The sequence below is a fragment of the Bufo bufo genome, chromosome 3, assembly GCF_905171765.1.
Source record: "Bufo bufo chromosome 3, aBufBuf1.1, whole genome shotgun sequence".
NCBI classification, from domain to species: Eukaryota; Metazoa; Chordata; class Amphibia; order Anura; family Bufonidae; genus Bufo; species Bufo bufo.
In genome coordinates this window covers 299,531,657-299,550,596 of record NC_053391.1, presented here as the reverse complement: position 1 = coordinate 299,550,596, position 18,940 = coordinate 299,531,657, and the positions used below count along the sequence as shown (strand labels likewise).

General features: G+C 43.7%; 1 protein-coding gene across 1 annotated transcript in view; it reads right to left on the bottom strand.

Annotated features, from left to right (window-relative positions):
• Positions 1-13,434: 13,434 nt before the first annotated feature.
• LOC120993757 (NADH-cytochrome b5 reductase 1) overlaps positions 13,435-18,940 on the bottom strand; it is a 372,914-nt gene continuing 367,408 nt past the window's right edge. The window contains exon 7 of the mRNA XM_040422226.1: positions 13,435-13,607. Coding sequence (XP_040278160.1) covers positions 13,435-13,607 — 173 coding nt within the window. The remainder of the gene's footprint in view (positions 13,608-18,940) is intronic.

Genomic DNA, 18,940 nt, shown 5'->3' with positions numbered 1-18,940 from the left:
ACCGCCACACACACATTTTTTGGGGGTGCAAGTGTTTTTCTTTTGCATGCGCTGACTGTGGCCGGCACTCTTAGCATCCCGCCACTATTAGCGCATCGCCCACCCCACCGCTAATCAGCTTCGTACCGCTGATAAGCGCGTTTGAATCTTTTTTTTTTTTTTTATTACACCTTTTGGGATTTTCACAGGTGTAGGGCAAAGTCTGTGAACACCCGTCCCCCACACACATGCTCTCTGACTAAAGTTTTCCACTCACGCACGCACACGCGCGGACACACATACACTCCCCTACGGCCCGCCAGATGTTCTCGGCCGAGGAGGCATACGCCCTGCTTGCCTCCGACTCCGAGAGCCCCAGTGAGGACGAGGATGACCCCACTTTCCTCTTGTCATCCGCGTCCTCATCATCTAGCGATGATGATGATGAGCCCCCAAGGCGGCGGAGACGTCGCCAGGCGGAGCAAGGAGACCGCCATGCTAGGGACCCTGTGGCCCACACTAGTACGAGCAGCTCTGGGGCTCGTACTAGTTTTCCGGCCCACCAGATAAGTCCAGCTGAGCCCCCTACCGGTGAACTTGTCTGGTGTACCCAGGAGCATTTTGAGCCTGTGCTTCCTGATTTTGTTGGCCAAGCAGGAATCCAGATTCCCACAGTGGGCTTCACTGAATATAACTATTTTAGTCTTTTTTTCAGTGACCACTTTGTGAATCTGATGGTGGAGCAAGCAAACCAACAGTTCATTGCTCAACACCCGGGCTCCTTTTTGGTTAGGGCCAGTGGCTGGACTCCTGTCAGTGCAGCCGAGATGAGGACGTTTTGGGGCCTCGTGCTGCACATGGGCCTAGTCAAAAAACCCAGTGTCAGGCATTACTGGAATGGGGACTTCCTCTACCAGACTCCACTTTACAGTACGGCCAAGACACGTAACCCGGTTTGGGGCCATCTGGAAATGCCTGCATTATGCAGATAATGCAGCATGTCCCCCCCAAGGTGATCCTGCCTATGACCGCCTGTACAAAATCAGGCTGGTCATCGATCACTTCAGGGCCAAATTTTTGGAGGCCTATGTACCTGGAAGGGAGGTCACTCATTGCTTTCAAGGGGAGACTCCTTTTCCGCCAGTATGTTCCCTCTAAGCGGGTGAGGTATGGCGAGAAGCTGTACAAACTTTGTGAGAGTACCTCAGGGTACACTTACAAGTTTCATGTGTACGAGGGGCGAGATTCCCGTATTCAACCCCCAGAATGTCCCCCCACTCTGGGTGTTAGCGGGAAACTTGTGTGGGACCTTCTGCACCCACTGCTAGATAAAGGTTACCCCCTGTACGTGGATAACTTTTATACTAGTATCCCCTTGTTCTAGTCCCTCGCCGCCAGATCCACGTCCGCTTGAGGGACCGTGCGGAAAAATCAACACGGCCTCCCTACCCACCCCCTCCAGGTACCTATCCCCAGGGGTGAGACCCGTGCCCTTACCAGTGGAAACCTGCTGCTGGTCAGATATAAGGACAAGAGGGATGTCCTTGTACTGTCCACAATTCACGGTAACGGCATCACCCCTGTCCCTGTGCAAGGTACCGCGGCAACGGTCCTCAAGCCCGATTGTATCGTTGACTACAATCGGTATATGGGAGGAGTTGATCTCTCTGATCAAGTCCTCAAGCCATATGATGTCATGCGCAAAACCCAGGCATGGTACAAAAAAGTTGCGGTCTACTTGGTACAGGTTGCCTTGTACAACTCTTTTGTGCTGTCCCGGAGTGCTGGCAACACAGGGAAATTCCTGCAGTTCCATGAAGCAGTCCTCAAGGCCCTGATCTTTTCTGACTGGGAAAGAGCAGGCCGGAGTACCTCAGGAACTGGAGGCACCGAGTGTGTCACAGGAGGGGGATACGGAAGGACACCACCACTCAGTGCGAAGCGTGCCCAGATCATTCGAGCCTCTGCATTGACGGTTGCTTCAGGGAGTACCACACTTCCATGGAGTACTAAATTTATAATCCCCTTCCCCAATTTTAATTCCATTTAGCCACTGACAATCGGAAAAAACTATGGTTCTCAGACTTGAGACACTAAAACAAAACAAAAATTTTTCTAAAATATTTTGTAAAACTAAAATAAATAAAAAAAGTAGACATATTAGGTATTGCCGCATCCGTAAGAATATGCTCTATAAAAATACCCCATGACCTAACCCCTCAAATGAACACGGTCCAAAAAATAAAATAAAAACGGTGCAAAAAAAGGTATTTTTTTGTAACCTTGCATGACAAAAAGTGTAATAGAAAGCGATCAAAAAGTCATATGCCCCCAAAATAGTGCCAATAAAACCGTCCTCTCATCTGGAAAAAAATTAGCCCCTACCTAAGATTCGGCAAAAAAAAATAAATGACTCTTAGACTATGAAGATACTAAAATGTTTTTTTCTTTTTGTTTATAAAAGGATAATATAGTGTAAAACCTAAATAAATAAAAAAAAGTTGACATATTAGGTATCGCCGCGTCCGTAAGAATCTGCTCTATAAAAATACCCCATGGCCTAACCCCTCAGATGAACACAGTCAAAAAATAAAATAAAAACGGTGCCAAAACAACAATTTTTTGGGCAAATTTTCCATTTTAAACAGTTTTTTCCAGTAACAAAGCAAGTGTTAACAGCCAAAAAAATAATAATATTTATTACTCTGATTCTGCAGTTTACAGAAACACCCCATATGTGGTCGTAAACTGCTGTATGACCAAATGGCAGGGCGCAGAAGGAAAGGAATGCCGTATGGTTTCTGGAAGGCAGATTTTGATGGCCTTTTTTTTTGGCACCATGTCCCATTTGAAGAACCCCTGATGCACCCCTAGAGTAGAAACTCCATAAAAGTGACCCCATCTAAGAAACAAAACCCCTCAAGGTATTCAAAACTGATTTTACAAACTTTATTAACCCTTTAGGTGTTCCACAAGAGTTAATGGCAAATGGAGATAAAATTTCAGAATTTCTATTTTTGGTAACCTTGCCTCACAAAAATGTAATATAGAGCAACCAAAAATCATATGTATCCTAAAAATAGTCCCAACAAAACTGCCACCTTATCCCGTAGTTTCTAAAATGGGGTCATTTTTATGGAGTTTCTACTCTAGTGCATCAGGGGGGCTTCAAATGGGACATGGTGTAAATAAACCAGTCCAGCAAAATCTGCCTTCCAAAAACCACATGGCGCACCTTTACCTCTACGCCCTACCGTGTGCCCGTACAGTAGTTTACGGCCACATATGGGGTGTTTCTGCAAACTACAGAATCAGGGCAATAATTATTGAGTTTTGTTTAGCTGTTAACCCTTGCTTTGTTACTGGAAAAAATGGATTAAAATGGAAAATTTGCAAAATCGAAATTCTGAAATTTTATCTCCATTTGCCATTGACTCTTGTGGAACACCTAAAGGGTTAACGACGTTTGTAAAATCTGTTTTGAATACCTTGAGGGGTGTTTCTAGAATTGAGTCATTTTTTTGGTGGTTTCTATTATGTAAGCCTCACAAAGTGACTTCAGACCTGAACTGGTCCTTGAAAAGTGGGTTTTTGAAAATTTCTGAAAAATTTCAAGATTTGCTTCTAAACTTCTAAGCCTTGTAACGTCCCCAAAAAATAAAATGTCATTCCCAAAATGATCCAAACATGAAGTAGACATATGGGGAATGTAAAGTAATAACTATTTTTGTAGGTATTACTATGTATTATAGAAGTAGACAAATTGAAACTTGGAAATTTGCAAATTTTAAAAAATTTTTGGTAAATGTATTTATTTTTATAAATAAAAATGATTTTTTTTTTACTCCATTTTACCAGTGTCATGAAGTACAATATGTGACGAAAAAACAATCTCAGAATGGCCTGGATAAGTCAAAGCGATTTAAAGTTATCAGCACATAAAGTGACACTGGTCAGATTTGCAAAAAATAGTCTGGTCTTTAAGGTGAAAATGAGCCCGTTCCTTAAGAAGTTAATGGGCTCTCTGTATAAGTATAATATATAATGGCCCCCCTGTATAATTATTATATATAATGGCCCCTCTGTATAATATATAATGGTTCCCATGTATAATTATAATATATATTGACCCCTCTGTATAATATATATTGGCCCCTCTTTATAATATACATTGGCCCCTCTGTATAATATGTAATATTGCCCCCATTCTTTCCCCCACCTTCATAGTGCCCCCAGTATGGCCTCTAGAACTTACATTAAAAAAAAATACTCACCTCTCTTCATCGCCTCTTGTAGCCTTTGGGCTCGGGCATCCCGGCGCAGGCGGTCAGGAACACATCACGTCATCTTGCGAGACCCGCTGCAGGAGGTCACGGTGATGTAATCACGATCTCCTGCGCTATTCTACTGCTTTATAGGCTTCAGGCCTGGCCTGAAGCTTATGAGGCAGAACGGAGGGGATGGGAGCCACTGCGCACGCACGCACAAACCTACACTAACACTACCTAACTAAATTGATTTCTATATACAGTATATATATATATATATATATATATATATACACAATATATATATGTATATGGAGATTTATATGTATAGATAAAATTAACTACATGGGAAAAAAAAATGTGCAAAGTAAACAGACCGGTCAGAAAAATAGATGTTTATGATCAGCCCTAAGTAGGTGCACGACGCACGCACACAGATATTATGTGCATGCAAAAATCTACACTAACACTACCTAACTAAAATTGATTTCTATCTAACACTAAAAGTACTTTTTACACCAAAATAAAATAAAAAAAACTGAGCACAAAAGCGACTAGTAAAAAAAATTGTACTTGCAGAACGCATGCAAGCGGACATTTGGTGCGTTTGTGCGGACACTGCAGTATAAAAATTTACTGCAGATACAGAAAATGAACACTAGCTAAAAATGAACTTAGGGATCTGGAACTTCTGCTGCAGAAAAAATTATAATAATCCCTGCAGCAGATGTTCTAGATATCCTTTCTTTCCTTTCATTCTTCTTCTTCTTTCTTCCCTCCCCAGCTAGAATGGCAGCATGCAGGGAGGTTCTGCCCTTTACTGTGCAGCTATAGCGCTCCCATTGGCTGGAGCATTGTTCCAGACAATCGCAGCGCTGGCAGGGGACTCCAAACACTGGTGTCCCCTGCCTAACCTAGGAGGGGACAGGTGCTAACTTGTTGCTGGGCAGGCTCTCTCCCGTCCGGCCATCTGTCCCTGCCTGCCCCTGATGCGGGCCCTCCCATGTATCCGGCCCCCAGCGAGTGTCAGCCTGATGCGGTCCCCTCCATCTGTGCCCCCTGCCCCCATCTGTGCCCCCTGCCCCCGATGCGGTCCCCCTGCTGTGTGTGATGGCGGTGGCTCTGTTCCTGAGCTGCCGCCATCAGCAGCGAGTGTTAGCTCTATGCTGACTCTCTGCTGTAACCCCTTAGATGGCACGGCAGCGGCATCCATGGGGTAATAGAGGTAGGGGGCTCCCTCTCTCAACCATTGGGGCTGCTGCGCTGCCAATGGTTGCCATGACAACCGGACGCTTTGCAAAGGCGTCCGGTGTTGCCATCTACAAGACATCTGATAGTATTATACTTTGCAATGCATACAGCCATCAGCCCCACTGGATCTTCAAGATCCAAGTGGGGCATGATAAAAAAGTGTGGAGAAAAAAAAGTAAAAAGAAATAAATAAAAAATTAAATTAAATATAAAACAAATTGCCTTTTCCTATAAAAAATGAAAAAAAAAAAAAAATAGACATGTTAGGTATCGCCGCGTCCATAATGATGGCTCTATAAATATATCCCATGATCCACCTCGTCCGATAAACACCATAAAAAATAAATAAAAAAAAACTGTGTCAAAAAAAGCAATTTTTGTCACCTTAAATTACAAAAAGTGCAACACCGAGCGATCAAAGTGAAAGAAGTAAAAAGTGTTCATATTTGGTATAACCGCGTCAGTAACAACATGTTCGATAAAAATATCACATAACCTAACCCCTTAGGTGAACACCGTAAAAAAAAAAAATATTAAAACAGTACCAAAAAAGCCATTTTTGTCACCTTACATCACAAAAAGTGCAACACCAAGCGATCAAAAAGGCGTAGGCCCCCCAAAATAGTACCAATCAAACCGTCACCTCATCTCTCAAAAAATGAGATTCTACCTAAGACAATCGGTCAAAAAATAAAAAAGCTATGGCTCTCAGACTATGGAGACACTAAAACTAAAATTTTTTGTTTCAAAAATGCTATTATTGTGTAAAACTTAAATAAATAGGAAAAAGTATACATATTCGGTATTGCCACGTCCGTAACTATCTGCTCTATAAAACTGTCACATGACCTAACCCCTCAGATAAACGCTGTAAAAATTAATAAATAAAAACTGTTCCAAAACAACCAAATTTTTGGTCACCTTGCCCCATAAAGTGTAATAATGAATGATCAAAAAATCCTATGTTAGATCGCCGGCGGTGGCAACGAAATATAGTAGTAAGCACAGCCCGCCCGCACACCCCAAAGGCCTTGGGCCCCCCAGGAGCAACTGGGCCCAGGGCAGCTGCCCCTTTTGCCCCGCGTTAAAGACGGCCCTGACTATGATCACATCATCGATGTATCTTAAGTATGTATGTATACGGGAGAGGAAAGGGTTAGAGAGCGCGTACACATATCTGTCCTCGAATCTTGCTAGATATAGATTCGCGAAAGTACATGAGACTGGCGTCCCCATGGTGGTGCCGAACTTTTTACTGTACCACGCATCCCCGAATCTAAAGGCATTGTGGCGGAGAATGAGCCCCAGTGCATCACGGATGAAACTGGAGAACTTCTCACTCTTGCCTGTGCTGGTCAAGATGTCCATGACCACTTCAATGCCTTTATCTTGGGGGATGCGCGTGTACAGGCTCTTCACGTCTAGGGATACAAGCTGGAAACCCTCCTGCCATTGTATGGACCTGAGCACCTGGAGGAGGTCCGACGTATCCTTGATATAAGAGGGCACACTGTTCACCATGGGTCTGAGTAGCCAGTCCATGTACCCTGACAGGGGTTCAGTCACTGACCCAACCCCAGACACTATGTGATCATAGTATGGACAGGGACAGAGGCTGACTTCACAGATTTTGTACAGTACCTCAATACGGTCAATGACATGAACATGCAGTTTACACACAAATTTGGAGGTGACCATCTGGAATTTCTAGACGTCGAGATTTCTGTGAGAGACGGCGAACTGGTGACCGAGGGTTATCGTAAACCTACGGCCACCAACTCGCTTTTACACTACTCGAGTTACCATGCCCCTAGTGTGAAGAAGGCGGTACCCTATGGCCAGTTTGTCCGACTTAAACGGATTAACAAGTTTGAGATCGATTATAATCGACAAGCCTTGGAATTAAAAAACAGACTACTGGCCAGGGGGTATCCCCTAAAACTGCTAAACCAGGCTATGAAGAAGGCCGCTCTTTTAAAACCACAAAATTGCCCCGCAAATATTGGAAATGTTCAAGCAGAGAGAAGAATGGCGGACGAGGGCTCCCATCCCTTTGTCTTTTCTTTCAAGTATGGACCCATGGCCTCTCAAATTAGGAAGGTCATTAAGGACAACTGGTCCATACTTGAAAGAGACGAGTCTTTAAAGGATATAAAGAATGTGGCACCCATCATAGCCTTCAGGAGATGTCACACCCTGAAGGATAAGTTGGTCTGCAGCAGATTTCGAGAGAAAAAACCTATGACCTGGCGGGAGAATTGGGGACCTAAAGGAAACCGTAGATGCGGACATTGTTCGTGCTGTAGGTTGAACCCCCAATGGAATACTCTAAGGTTTGGAGGGATACAACACAAAGTTAGCACCCTCATCACCTGTAAAAGCAAATACGTGGTCTACCTTATCAAGTGTATATGCGGCAGGTTTTATATAGGTAAGACGATCAGGTGTCTCCAGGAAAGGATTAGGGAACATGTAAATTCCCTCACCACAGGGAAAGGCTGCTTGCGGCTGATAGATCACGTGAGGGAGGAACACGCAGGAAACCATTGCACCCTCAGTTTTGCGGGTATAGAGTTGGTACACAGCTTACCACAAGGGGGCGATAGACATAAAGAGCTCCTAAGGAGAGAGAGTAAATGGATCCTGCGGTCAGATGCAATGGGACCCCTGGGTCTAAACGATAAAATTGATATGGGCATTTTCCTGTAGGCACCCAATTATTCTCACTGACATGTTGCACTAATGATTGTTTAGTTATGGTACTATTTTAAATGTTTGTTTTATTGTATATCTTTCACTGCGAAGCGATCTCTTCTGACGCACCCAGGGAAGCGCCGGGCTGGTGCATTGACCTGGTATGGCGCAGAAAGAATCACGTCACAGTCTGAAACCTCTTAAGAGCAGGTGAAGTGTCTCACCTGATTATGGGCCAGATGAAGCACTGAGGTGCAAAACGGCCGTCGCCTATTCAGCTGGAGCACTCATATATGCTGTCCGCTTCCTACCAAGAATAAAAGAAAGTGTTACTACACATCGCGGTGAGTGCCGTCCTTTGTCTCTTACTTGTATACATTTTTTATCATTTAATGGGGAAATTTGTACTGGTGTATCTAGATGACATTTTGTTTTTTCCCCCTGATTTCAAGACTCATCGGGACCACCTATGTCAGGTCTTGCTGATTCTGCGGGAGAATAAATTATACGCTAAACTGGAAAAATGTGTGTTTGCGGTTCCGGAGATTAAATTTCTTGGTTTTCTTCTCTCCGCTTCTGGTTTTCGGATGGACCCTGAGAAGGTCCGTGCTGTGCTTGATTGGGAGCTTCCTGAGAATCAGAAGGCGCTGATGCGGTTTTTGGGTTTTGCCAATTATTTGCCTCTGTTGTTAGGCCACTCACTGATATGACTAAAAAGTGGGTGGATTTTTCCTCGTGGTCGGTAGTTTCTAGTATTAAAGAGAGTTTTGCTTCCGCTCCCATTTTGGTACAACCTGATGTCTCTCTACCTTTTATTGTTGAGGTGGATGCTTCTGAGGTGGGTGTGGGTGCGGTCTTATCTCAGGGTTCCTCTCCTGCCAAATGGCGACCGTGTGCCTTTTTCTCAAGGAAACTCTTCTCTGCAGATAGAAATTATGATGTGGGAGATAGGGAGTTGTTGGCCATCAAATTAGCTTTTGGGGAATGGCACCATTGGTTAGAGGGAGCCAGACACCCTATTACCGTGTTTACCGACCATAAGAATCTGGCCTACTTGGAATCGGCCAAGCGTCTGAACCCGAGACAGGCCAGATATTCTTTGTTCTTTTCTAGGTTTAATTCTGTTGTCACATTCCGCCCTGGGGTTAAAAATGTGAAGGCGGATGCCCTGTCACGTTGTTTTCCGGGAGGGGGGAACTTTGAAGACCCGGGTCCCATTTTGGCTGAAGGGGTGGTCGTCTCTGCTCTTTATCCTGATTTGGAGGCAGAGGTTCAGGCAGCCCAGGCAAAGGTTCCTGATCTTAGTCTTCCTGGGAGGTTGTTAGTGCCTCTCGCTTTACAACACAAGGTTTTTAAGGAGCACCACGATACTGTCCTTGCTGGGCACCCGGGGAGTAGAGCCACAGTGGATCTCATTGCTCTGAGATTCTGGTGGCCGGCTCTTCGTAAGACGGTTGAGGGTTTTGTGGCAGCCTGCGAGACCTGCGCTCGTGCCAAGGTCCCTCATTCACGGCCATCGGGTTCTCTCCTCCCGTTACCCATTCCTTCCCGTCCTTGGACGCATCTGTCCATGGACTTCATTACGGACCTGCCTCGTTCCTCGGGAAGACTGTGATTCTGGTGGTAGTGGACCGTTTTAGCAAAATGGCACATTTCATTCCTTTTCCTGGATTACCCAATGCTAAGACGCTGGCGCAAGCGTTTGTTGATCATATTGTTAAATTGCATGGCATTCCTTCAGACATCGTTTCTGATAGGAGCACGCAATTTGTTTCCAGATTCTGGAAGGCCTTCTGTTCTCGCTTGGGTGTTCGGTTGTCGTTCTCTTCTGCTTTTCACCCGCAGTCGAATGGTCAGACCGAACGCGTCAATCAGAATCTGGAGACATATCTGCGCTGTTTTGAGGCGGAGAATCTGTATTCTTTTTTGTCCCTTGCTGAGTTTGCGTTAAATAACTGTCGCCAGGAGTCCTCTGACAAGTCACCATTTTTTGGTGCATATGGGTTTCATCCGCAGTTTGGGACATTCTCTGGAGAGGGGTGTTCTGGTTTACCTGATGAGGAGAGATTTTCCTCGTCTTTGTCATTTATTTGGCAAAAGATTCAGGGTAATCTGAAGAGGATGAGTGAGAGATATAAGCGTGTGGCGGATAAGAGACGTGTGCCTGGTCCGGACCTGAATGTGGGTGATCTGGTGTGGTTGTCTACAAAGAATATCAAACTGAAGGTTCCCTCCTGGAAGTTGGATCCTAAGTTTTTTGGGCCTTACAAGATCTTGTCCGTCATCAATCCCGTAGCCTTCCGTCTTGATCTTCCTCAGACTTGGAAGATCCATAATGTTTTTCACAAGTCCCTATTAAAACCTTTTGTCCAACCCACTGTACCCTCCTCTTTGCCTCCTCCTCCGAATATTGTTGATGGTAATCTTGAATTTCAGGTCTCTAGGATTGTGGATTCTCGCATTATCTGCTGTTCTCTTCAGTACCTCGTTCATTGGGAGGGTTATGGTCCTGAGGAGAGGATGTGGGTCCCAGTGGCAGACATTAAGGCCACTCGTCTCATCAGGGCTTTCCATAGGTCTCATCCTGAGAAGGTGGGCTCTGAGTGTCGGGAGTCCACCCATAGAGGGAGGGGTACTGTCATCGCCAGTTCTGTGAGAAGATCTGGCAGACGTTCTTCTCTACCTCTTGTATGATGTTCTTTGTTTTGGTTTCACTTTCTCATCTCCTTTCCTTCTGCCAGGTGTCACTTATTTTGACTAATCATCTTCCTTTATAACCCCCATACTGCCTTACCTTGCAGTTTATACTACTTCCTGTAGTCTGCTTCTGCTGTTTGTCCAGATAAGTCATTTACTTTATTGTGTTTCCTTTCTGGCTTGATTCTAGGTGACCCTGACTCTGTCCGTATTAAGTGCAGGGAGCCGGTGGTCGTGTCCCCTCACTATTATAGGGTTTTCAGGTGTCACACAGTATTAGGTATGCGGGCATGCAATCGTCTACCATACAGACCCTTGCATGTGCATAGCAGTCAGGGAGAGCTCTTATGGTTTTATAGGGCTCACCTATAAGCTCCTTAGTTTGGGATCAAGCCAGTCACTTGTTTATTTATATGTTCCAGCTATCTGCTAACTTCATCTGTGACAAATTCATTTCTGTTAGCACTGGTCAAGCTGCCAACACCATGTCCTCACTACGGACTCTCAATAGACATCACAGACTTAGTAATCAGTATGATGCATGCAGTTACCACGATATACTCAGCACTCTGACTATGCCTTATATTATGTACTCAGCACCCTGTCCTTGTCTTATATTATGTACTCAGCACCCTGATTTTGCCTTATATCATGTACTCAGCACTTTGACTTTACCTAAGGTTATGTATTCAGCACAACATTCACTAAGAGCATAGTTCTTCAGTATCTTTACAACCTTGTTTTTTACTAAGCCCCAATAATCTGTACCAGGGAACTAGCGTCTTGTATTCAGCAATGCGACAATCTTCTCTTGTTATGTATTCAGCTTGTTGGGCGCATCTGTATTAATCCTCAGTTGAAAATGGGAGATCATCATAAGTACTTTAGAAATATATTTAAAGATAACATTTTGTTATTTGATTGTGACTACCGCAGAGCAAAATCTCCGTTGTATACAGCCATCTCTGTTACGTCAGTCCTTGTAATTAATAGTAATTTTTTGATGTTTTGATCAATTTTGTTCTATTATAATTATAGTGTCTGACAAAGGCCTATGTGCCAAAAACGTTAACACATGAACTGCCACATGTTTTCCGATGTACTCAGCAATAAAAGCACTTCTAATTGATGGCGACCTGCTGTGATTCGTTATTATCTAAACGACCCAAAGCATACATCCAAATCAACAAAGGAATGGCTTCACCAGAGGAAGATTAAAGTTTTGGAATGGCCCAGCCAGAGCCCAGACCTGAATCCGATTGAAAATCTGTGGGGCGATCTGAAGAAGGCTGTGCACAAGAGATGCCCTCACAATCTGACAGATTTGGAGCGTTTTTGCAAAGAAGAGTGGGCAAATCTTGACAAGTCAAAATGTGCCATGGTGATAGACTTTTACCCAAAAAGACTGAGTGCTGTAATAAAATCAAAAGGTGCTTCAACAAAGTATTGGTTTAAGGGTGTGCACACTTATGCAATCATATAATTTTATTTTTATATTTTTTTATTTCCTCTACCTAAAAGATTTCAGTTTGTTTTTCAATTGAGCAGTACAGTTTATAGGTCCCATTAAAGGTGAAAAAAGTTCTTAAATGATTTATCTTTGTCTCATTTTTTTACATCACAGAAACCTGACATTTTAACAGGGGTGTGTAGACTTTTTATATCCAGTGTATATTTGTATAAGGAGATAACAGGTGAGTGTTGGGTAAGGCAACTGTCTCCAGATAAGGTTGCTTGGAGACAGCTGCCATTGGCCTGTAGTAAGTGCATACAATCAGGTTTCTTTATCACAGTTACAGGGCTGTAGCGATAATCATCCATGTGAGGTGGCCGGGGCCGGGAGTGACTGCTCACTCCCGTGAAACCCGGCCACCTCGGCAGCCGGAGAGGAGGAGAAGAGTCGGAGGTCACAGCGCTTGCGCGGCCACCGTTACTAACATAGTAGCGGTGGCCGTAACCCCTAGAAACGAGCATCTAAAAATGGGGCATAAAACAGTCAATAACAGGATTTACATCCTGTTTAGATAATATAAATATATGGAAGAAATGATTATTGGAGGGGAAGGAATAGATTGAAAGGGGATTAGCAAGATTAGACAACCCCTTTAAGGTGTTAAAGAGAGGAGCTCTCCATGAAAAAAAAAATGCTACCAAAGCTGCACAAAGACAGCAATGGCTATGAAAACTATAAATCTGAAAACTATAAACCGCACAGGAGGGCTGTTAATCTCCAGCAATTGGTCAAAACACAAAAAAACAAGATCATTATGTGATTCTATTCAATAAGAAGCACACATCAGAACACATGATTGGCAATCACATTTGTAAAATTAATATTTACAGCAAAATAAAATTGCACACAGAATTTTTTATAAAGTTACAGATAAAATAATAGCATGGTACATTCTTGTGGTATGTATCATTAGAATAAGTTTAACTATTAGAATAACATTTTTGTATTATTTTTATGTAGTTGAAGTGTAATTTGGTTGCAAAACAATACATGTTTACACAGTACAACTGTGGTAATAATAATAAAAAAAAATTAGAAAACATAACTCATATTTTCATGATATCCTAATATATTTAGACTTGGCTTGCAAGCCAATTTTATCATGGCTGGAGGACCACATAGCAAAATGATGACATCATCAGCAGGTGGTGGTAGATGCTCTTTGATCATCTTCGAATCAATAAAACCATTGCTGTATTCCCATTCTTGGCACCAGCACAAAAATAGAACAAAAAAAAGGAACGTTAGTACGTAAATAAGCTGTAGCAGGTTTTGTCAGACTATGTTTGATGGTTCTTTTGTACATTTATAGTTATAAGTAGGGATGAGCGAATAGACTTCGGATGAAGTCAATTTGCATAAAACTTTGTTCTAATACTGTACGGAGCAGGAGCTCCGTATAGTATTAGGGCTCATGCACATGAACGTATTTTTTGTTTCCGCTTCTGTTCGTTTGTTTTTTTTCCGGACCGTATGCGGAACCATTCACTTCAATGGGTCCGCAAAAACATCGGAAGGTACTCTGTGTGCATTCCATTTCCATATTTCCGTTCCGCAAAATAGTAGTGCATGTCCTATTATTGTCCGCAAATCACGGTCCGAGGCCTCATTCAAGTTAATGGTTCCGCAAAAAATACGGAACACATCCGTATGTCATCTGTATTTCACCCGTATTTTGCGGATCCATACTGTAAAAATGCTATGCCAAGACCATATTGCTCATGTGTTTGGTGGTTAATAAGTTACTGTTTCAGTTTCCAATCTGCAAAAAACTGATCGCAAATGGAAACCATACGGATTCGTTTTGTGGAATAACGGAACGGAAGAGGACTTAAATCAGAGAAAAAAAAACCTCAGATACGGAACAACGGATCTGTGAAAAACGGACCACAAAACAGCAACGGTCGTGTGCATGAGACTTCGAGCAATAACTTCATAAATGAATTTGTACTATGAAAAACAATTTCCCGAACTCTGTTACAAGTGGTACCTTGGAACCAAGTGGTACCTTGGAACCCGAGTTCGGGAAATGTTTTTTTACAGTACAAATTTATTTATGAAGTTATTGCTCCAAGTCTCGTGAGGCTTCGCGAAGCAATAACTTCGGCTCATCAGAGCCAATACATTCTTATACAGTATGGAGATTCTGCTCCGTACAGTATTAGAATGAAGTTTTATGCTCATCCCTAGTTATAAGTAGAGATGAGTGAAGTTTTCAAAAATTCGATTTAGAAGCTTCGCCGAACTTTTCCCCAAAATTTTGCTTCGTCCCAAATTAATTTGTCCAAAAGCACTTTAAATCAGCTATATTCGGGCCTGCAGGGAGAGTGTATCTTGGTGTACATCACTGTGCATTGAAGCAACATGCATAGCTAGCTCTTTCTGGTAGTGAAACAGTTAGGCCTCATGCACATAGATCATACCAGTGTATCACTGTACAGCAGCGGCGGCATGAAGCGCACGGCGTCATAGCAACCAATGACGCCGTGCACTCCTGCTGTCAGAAGGAATCCCGGCCGGGTTACCACGGACCGCTCTCAGCCGCGGAACACGGACCGCTCTCGGCCGCGGAACACGGCCGTGTGCATGAGGCCTTATTGTGCATCAGTATGACAGCAGGTCACATACAGTATATGGATAAGCACATCAGCATGCGTCACTATTAGGCTCAGTTCACACTTCAGTTATTTGGTCACTTACAGATCCAAAACAAAGAACAGGTGCTGACCTTTTCATGATACGTTATCTGCAAGTAGGATTGGCTCCTGATTTTGGCTCACCATACAGTAACTGCTGGAATTAACTGACCAAATAACTGAAGTGTAAACTCGGCCTTAGGCCTCATGCACACGACCGTATGTATTTTGCAGTCCGCAAAAAGGGATCCGCAAAAAATACAGATGACGTCTGTGTGAATTCTGTATTTTGCGGAATGGAACAGCTGGCTGCTAATAGAACAGTAATATCCTTGTCCGTAATGCGGACAATAATAGGATATATTCTAATTTTTTGCGGAACGGAAATACGGAAACGGAATGCATCCGCAAAAAATACGGAATGGACAAGGAATGAAAATACTTTTGTGTGCATGAGGCCTTACAGGTCAATGTTTGCGTCAGGTATAATGTATTTAACCATGTAGTGGCCCAAGATTCTACTATAGAGTGAAAAAGCGGTCTCATTTTACACCGTCTGCTGTTTCCACGTAGATTAATAGTTAACCTGTTAGCCACTGATTCTACTAATTTTACTGTTTGTGAGGTGTCCACATTGATTCATCGATAAGGTATTGTGTTTCCCACTCATTCTACTATAGAGTGAAAGAGTCTAATTTTACATCATCCGCTGTTTCCACATAGATTGCTAGAGAACCTGTTCTGTTACATACTGGTGCAAGTAGTGGCACCATGATAGAGTGGGGAGGATGTCAGCAGTAAGTTTGTGTTGACGTCAATGTTTATTTTTCCCTTATTCTGATCTGTCAGAAGAAACCCCCCAAAAAACTGATCTGGTCTTTTGAGTATCCACGTTCATACAGTTAGTATTTGGTCAGTAATTGATCAGTATTGGTGAGGGCTAATGCATGCAGGACTTAAATGGCTTCTATCCAACAGTCAGTATTTGGTCATTTTTTGCATTAGTATTTGATCAGTATTGGTAAGGCAAAAAAACAGGAGTGGGTCCAAAACAAAGATGGCATGTGATGGAAATATATGTATTCTGTGTTTTGGACCCATTCCTGCTTTTCGCTTCAAAATCCTGATCAAATCCTGATGTAAAATACCGACCGTTTGATAGAGGCCTTATAGATGCTCCAAAGACAGGATCCATTATCTTTTTCATTTTTAGTTTTTTTCTGACGAATCAGAGAAACATTAACATAAACTGTGATGTCAACAAGGCCAAAAAGGGACAGACTGGTGAGGGTGGCAACAGCATAAGGAGTCAAAACAGTGGCCCAGTCAGAGTGGTGATCGTGGCAACAGCCTGAAGAGTCAGCATCGTGGCCCAGTCACAGAGTGGGGGGGGGGGGGGGGGAGAACAGCAGTGGCAGTAACACCACAAGATGAAGATGGCAGCAGAGGCAGTAGGTGTGTGGCATCAGGCGCATGGCAGCATCACAATAGTGGCTGAAGCACATGGCCAGAAGTAAAGGGCGATTATTCACAATGTTCTGGTGTGGCAGCACACTGCAGTCAGAACATTACTGCCAGAAGGATCTAGTCTGATGCTTTAGGCACTGGTGTGTGGAAATCCTGGCTGATCCATACCTGATTCATCTTTATAAAAGGTTAATCTCTCAACATTTTGTGTTGAAATGTGAGTACTTTTTGGGGGAACTATGCCCCCGCCGCACTAAACACCCGATCTGATGCCACACTACTGGCTGGACAGGTAAACTTGCCCAGGGCAAATTCAGCCAGTTGCGGCCACAATTCAAGTTTGGCTGCCAAGGGGATCTTGGATCTGAGGTGACAGGGAGAACTCCAAGTATGCCACCACCTGCTGGTTCAGGTTCTGCTCCATGTCCTGCTGCTGCTGGCTGGTTTCTTCAGTAGGCGGGTGAAGAAACGTGTTCATGAGAGATTGGAGACTCAAGTTACTGATGATGGAGATGGTGCTGCTCCTATCCCCCCTCCCCCACCAGCAGTCATGGTAGTGGAGTGTGAATTCAGAGGGTCCTCCCAGTCATGAGGTTTGGCGATTGCACACATAGTCAGTAACCAACTGACTACATAGGATGTCTTTATAGCAGTAGAGTTTATCACCCCTCTCCCCCATTTTGGCCCGGTAGCGAGGGTCTAACATCGTGGAGAGGGATCCCTCTGCCGAATGGTGATAATAAGGCTGTCACTACGAAAGCAACTCAGCATGCATCTGGCCATTTGTGCAAGGGATTTAAAGGGACTCCCTGCCTCCATCTTTACTGCATACTGCCATGGTCTATTGGGGTCATGTGGCTGGTCTTTCTCATCACCCTCCAGCTCCTCTTGCTCCTTTCCTGTCACTTGTGCAAATAAACCACCTATTTCTGTATACATTTCCTTGGAGTTAATGTCCTCCGTCAGTTCAGCCCTTACAGGACTGAGGTGACCATGATATGTAGGCACCATGTCTCCTGTTCCTTGGCCAGCTAGATTTATCAGCAACTGCTCCAGGACGTGAGGGGGGGGATGACATTTTTCATCCCGTAGTCCGGGCGACTGACAAATAAAGTGCCCTCCTTAAAGGGCCTGAGCAAACGACAGGTATCACGCATGAACTGCCACTGGCTAACGTAAAAGTTACACAAGGGAGTACCCCTGTCCGCCTGCATCATCAAGAAATCATTCACAGCCTTCTCTGCTCATATAGTCGGTCCAATATCGGAGGGTGGAGTTCAAATGGGTGGAACATTATTCTGCCTTTGCAGCTCAAGGAGGGCGTGTTTTGCATGGTAAGAGTGACTGAAGTGCATGCACAGTTTCCTGGCCATTTTCAAGACATTTTACAGTTGGGTGAAAAACTTCAGGAACCGGGTTACAACCAGATTAAAGACTTGCGCTATGCAGGGAGCATGGGTCAGCCCTCCTTGACACAGCACAGAAAGAATGTTCTTCCTGTTATTAGTGACCATGGTTCTGATCTTCAGTTGGCGAGGAGACAGCGAACATTCGATTTCTTGGTTGATGACACTGAGCAGTTCCTCCCCAGTGTGACTCAGTTCGCCCAGGCTGGTCAGGTGCAGAACACTGTGACACTGCCATGCACTTCATAGGTGGTATGCTGGAGGACCACTCGAAACTGTGCCTACAGTGGAGACTGTGGACAAGGTGGAGGAAGAGGGGGACATTGGTGCAGGAATCATAGCATGAGAATGTGGAGGCGGTATTGCCATCACCTGGCCAAGTTGCATAGTTGTTAAGGTTGGAAAAAAACAAAAATCCATCAAATCCATCCTGTAATCCTGCTATATCGATCCACTGAACAAATTCCTGGATCAATGTCTATCTTCCTTTTAAAAAGGGGTTGGTCCAAAGGGTAAGAGTGTGTAGAACAAGATTTCTATACAGTGTCATAAGCCTTAATTTTATTTTGAATTAAAAAGTAATCTAAGCTATTTTGAAGCCATCTACTGTATCTGCTGTGACTAGCTCCTGCAGCAGGCTATTCCAGAGATTCACAGATCATACTGTAAAGAATGCTTGACGCTTCTTATGACTGAATCTTTTTTCTCCAGGTGTAGGGAGTGGCCCCTTTGTTGAGGGGGTTGAACACAGAATAGCTTCCCTTGATATTTTCTGTATGGTTCATTTATAAATTTGTATAGGTTAATCATGGTCCCCCCTTAGAGGTATTTTTTCAAGGCTAAACAAATCTTTGCTTATAACTAGGGATGAGCGAATCGACTTCGGATGTTTCATTTGCATAAAACTTTGTTTCAATACTGTACAGAGCGAGCGCTCTGTACAGTATTAGAATGTATTGGCTCCGATTGTCACGCTGGGTAGGATACAAGATACAATAGAAACACAGAAAACCATGAAACAAGTGTCTA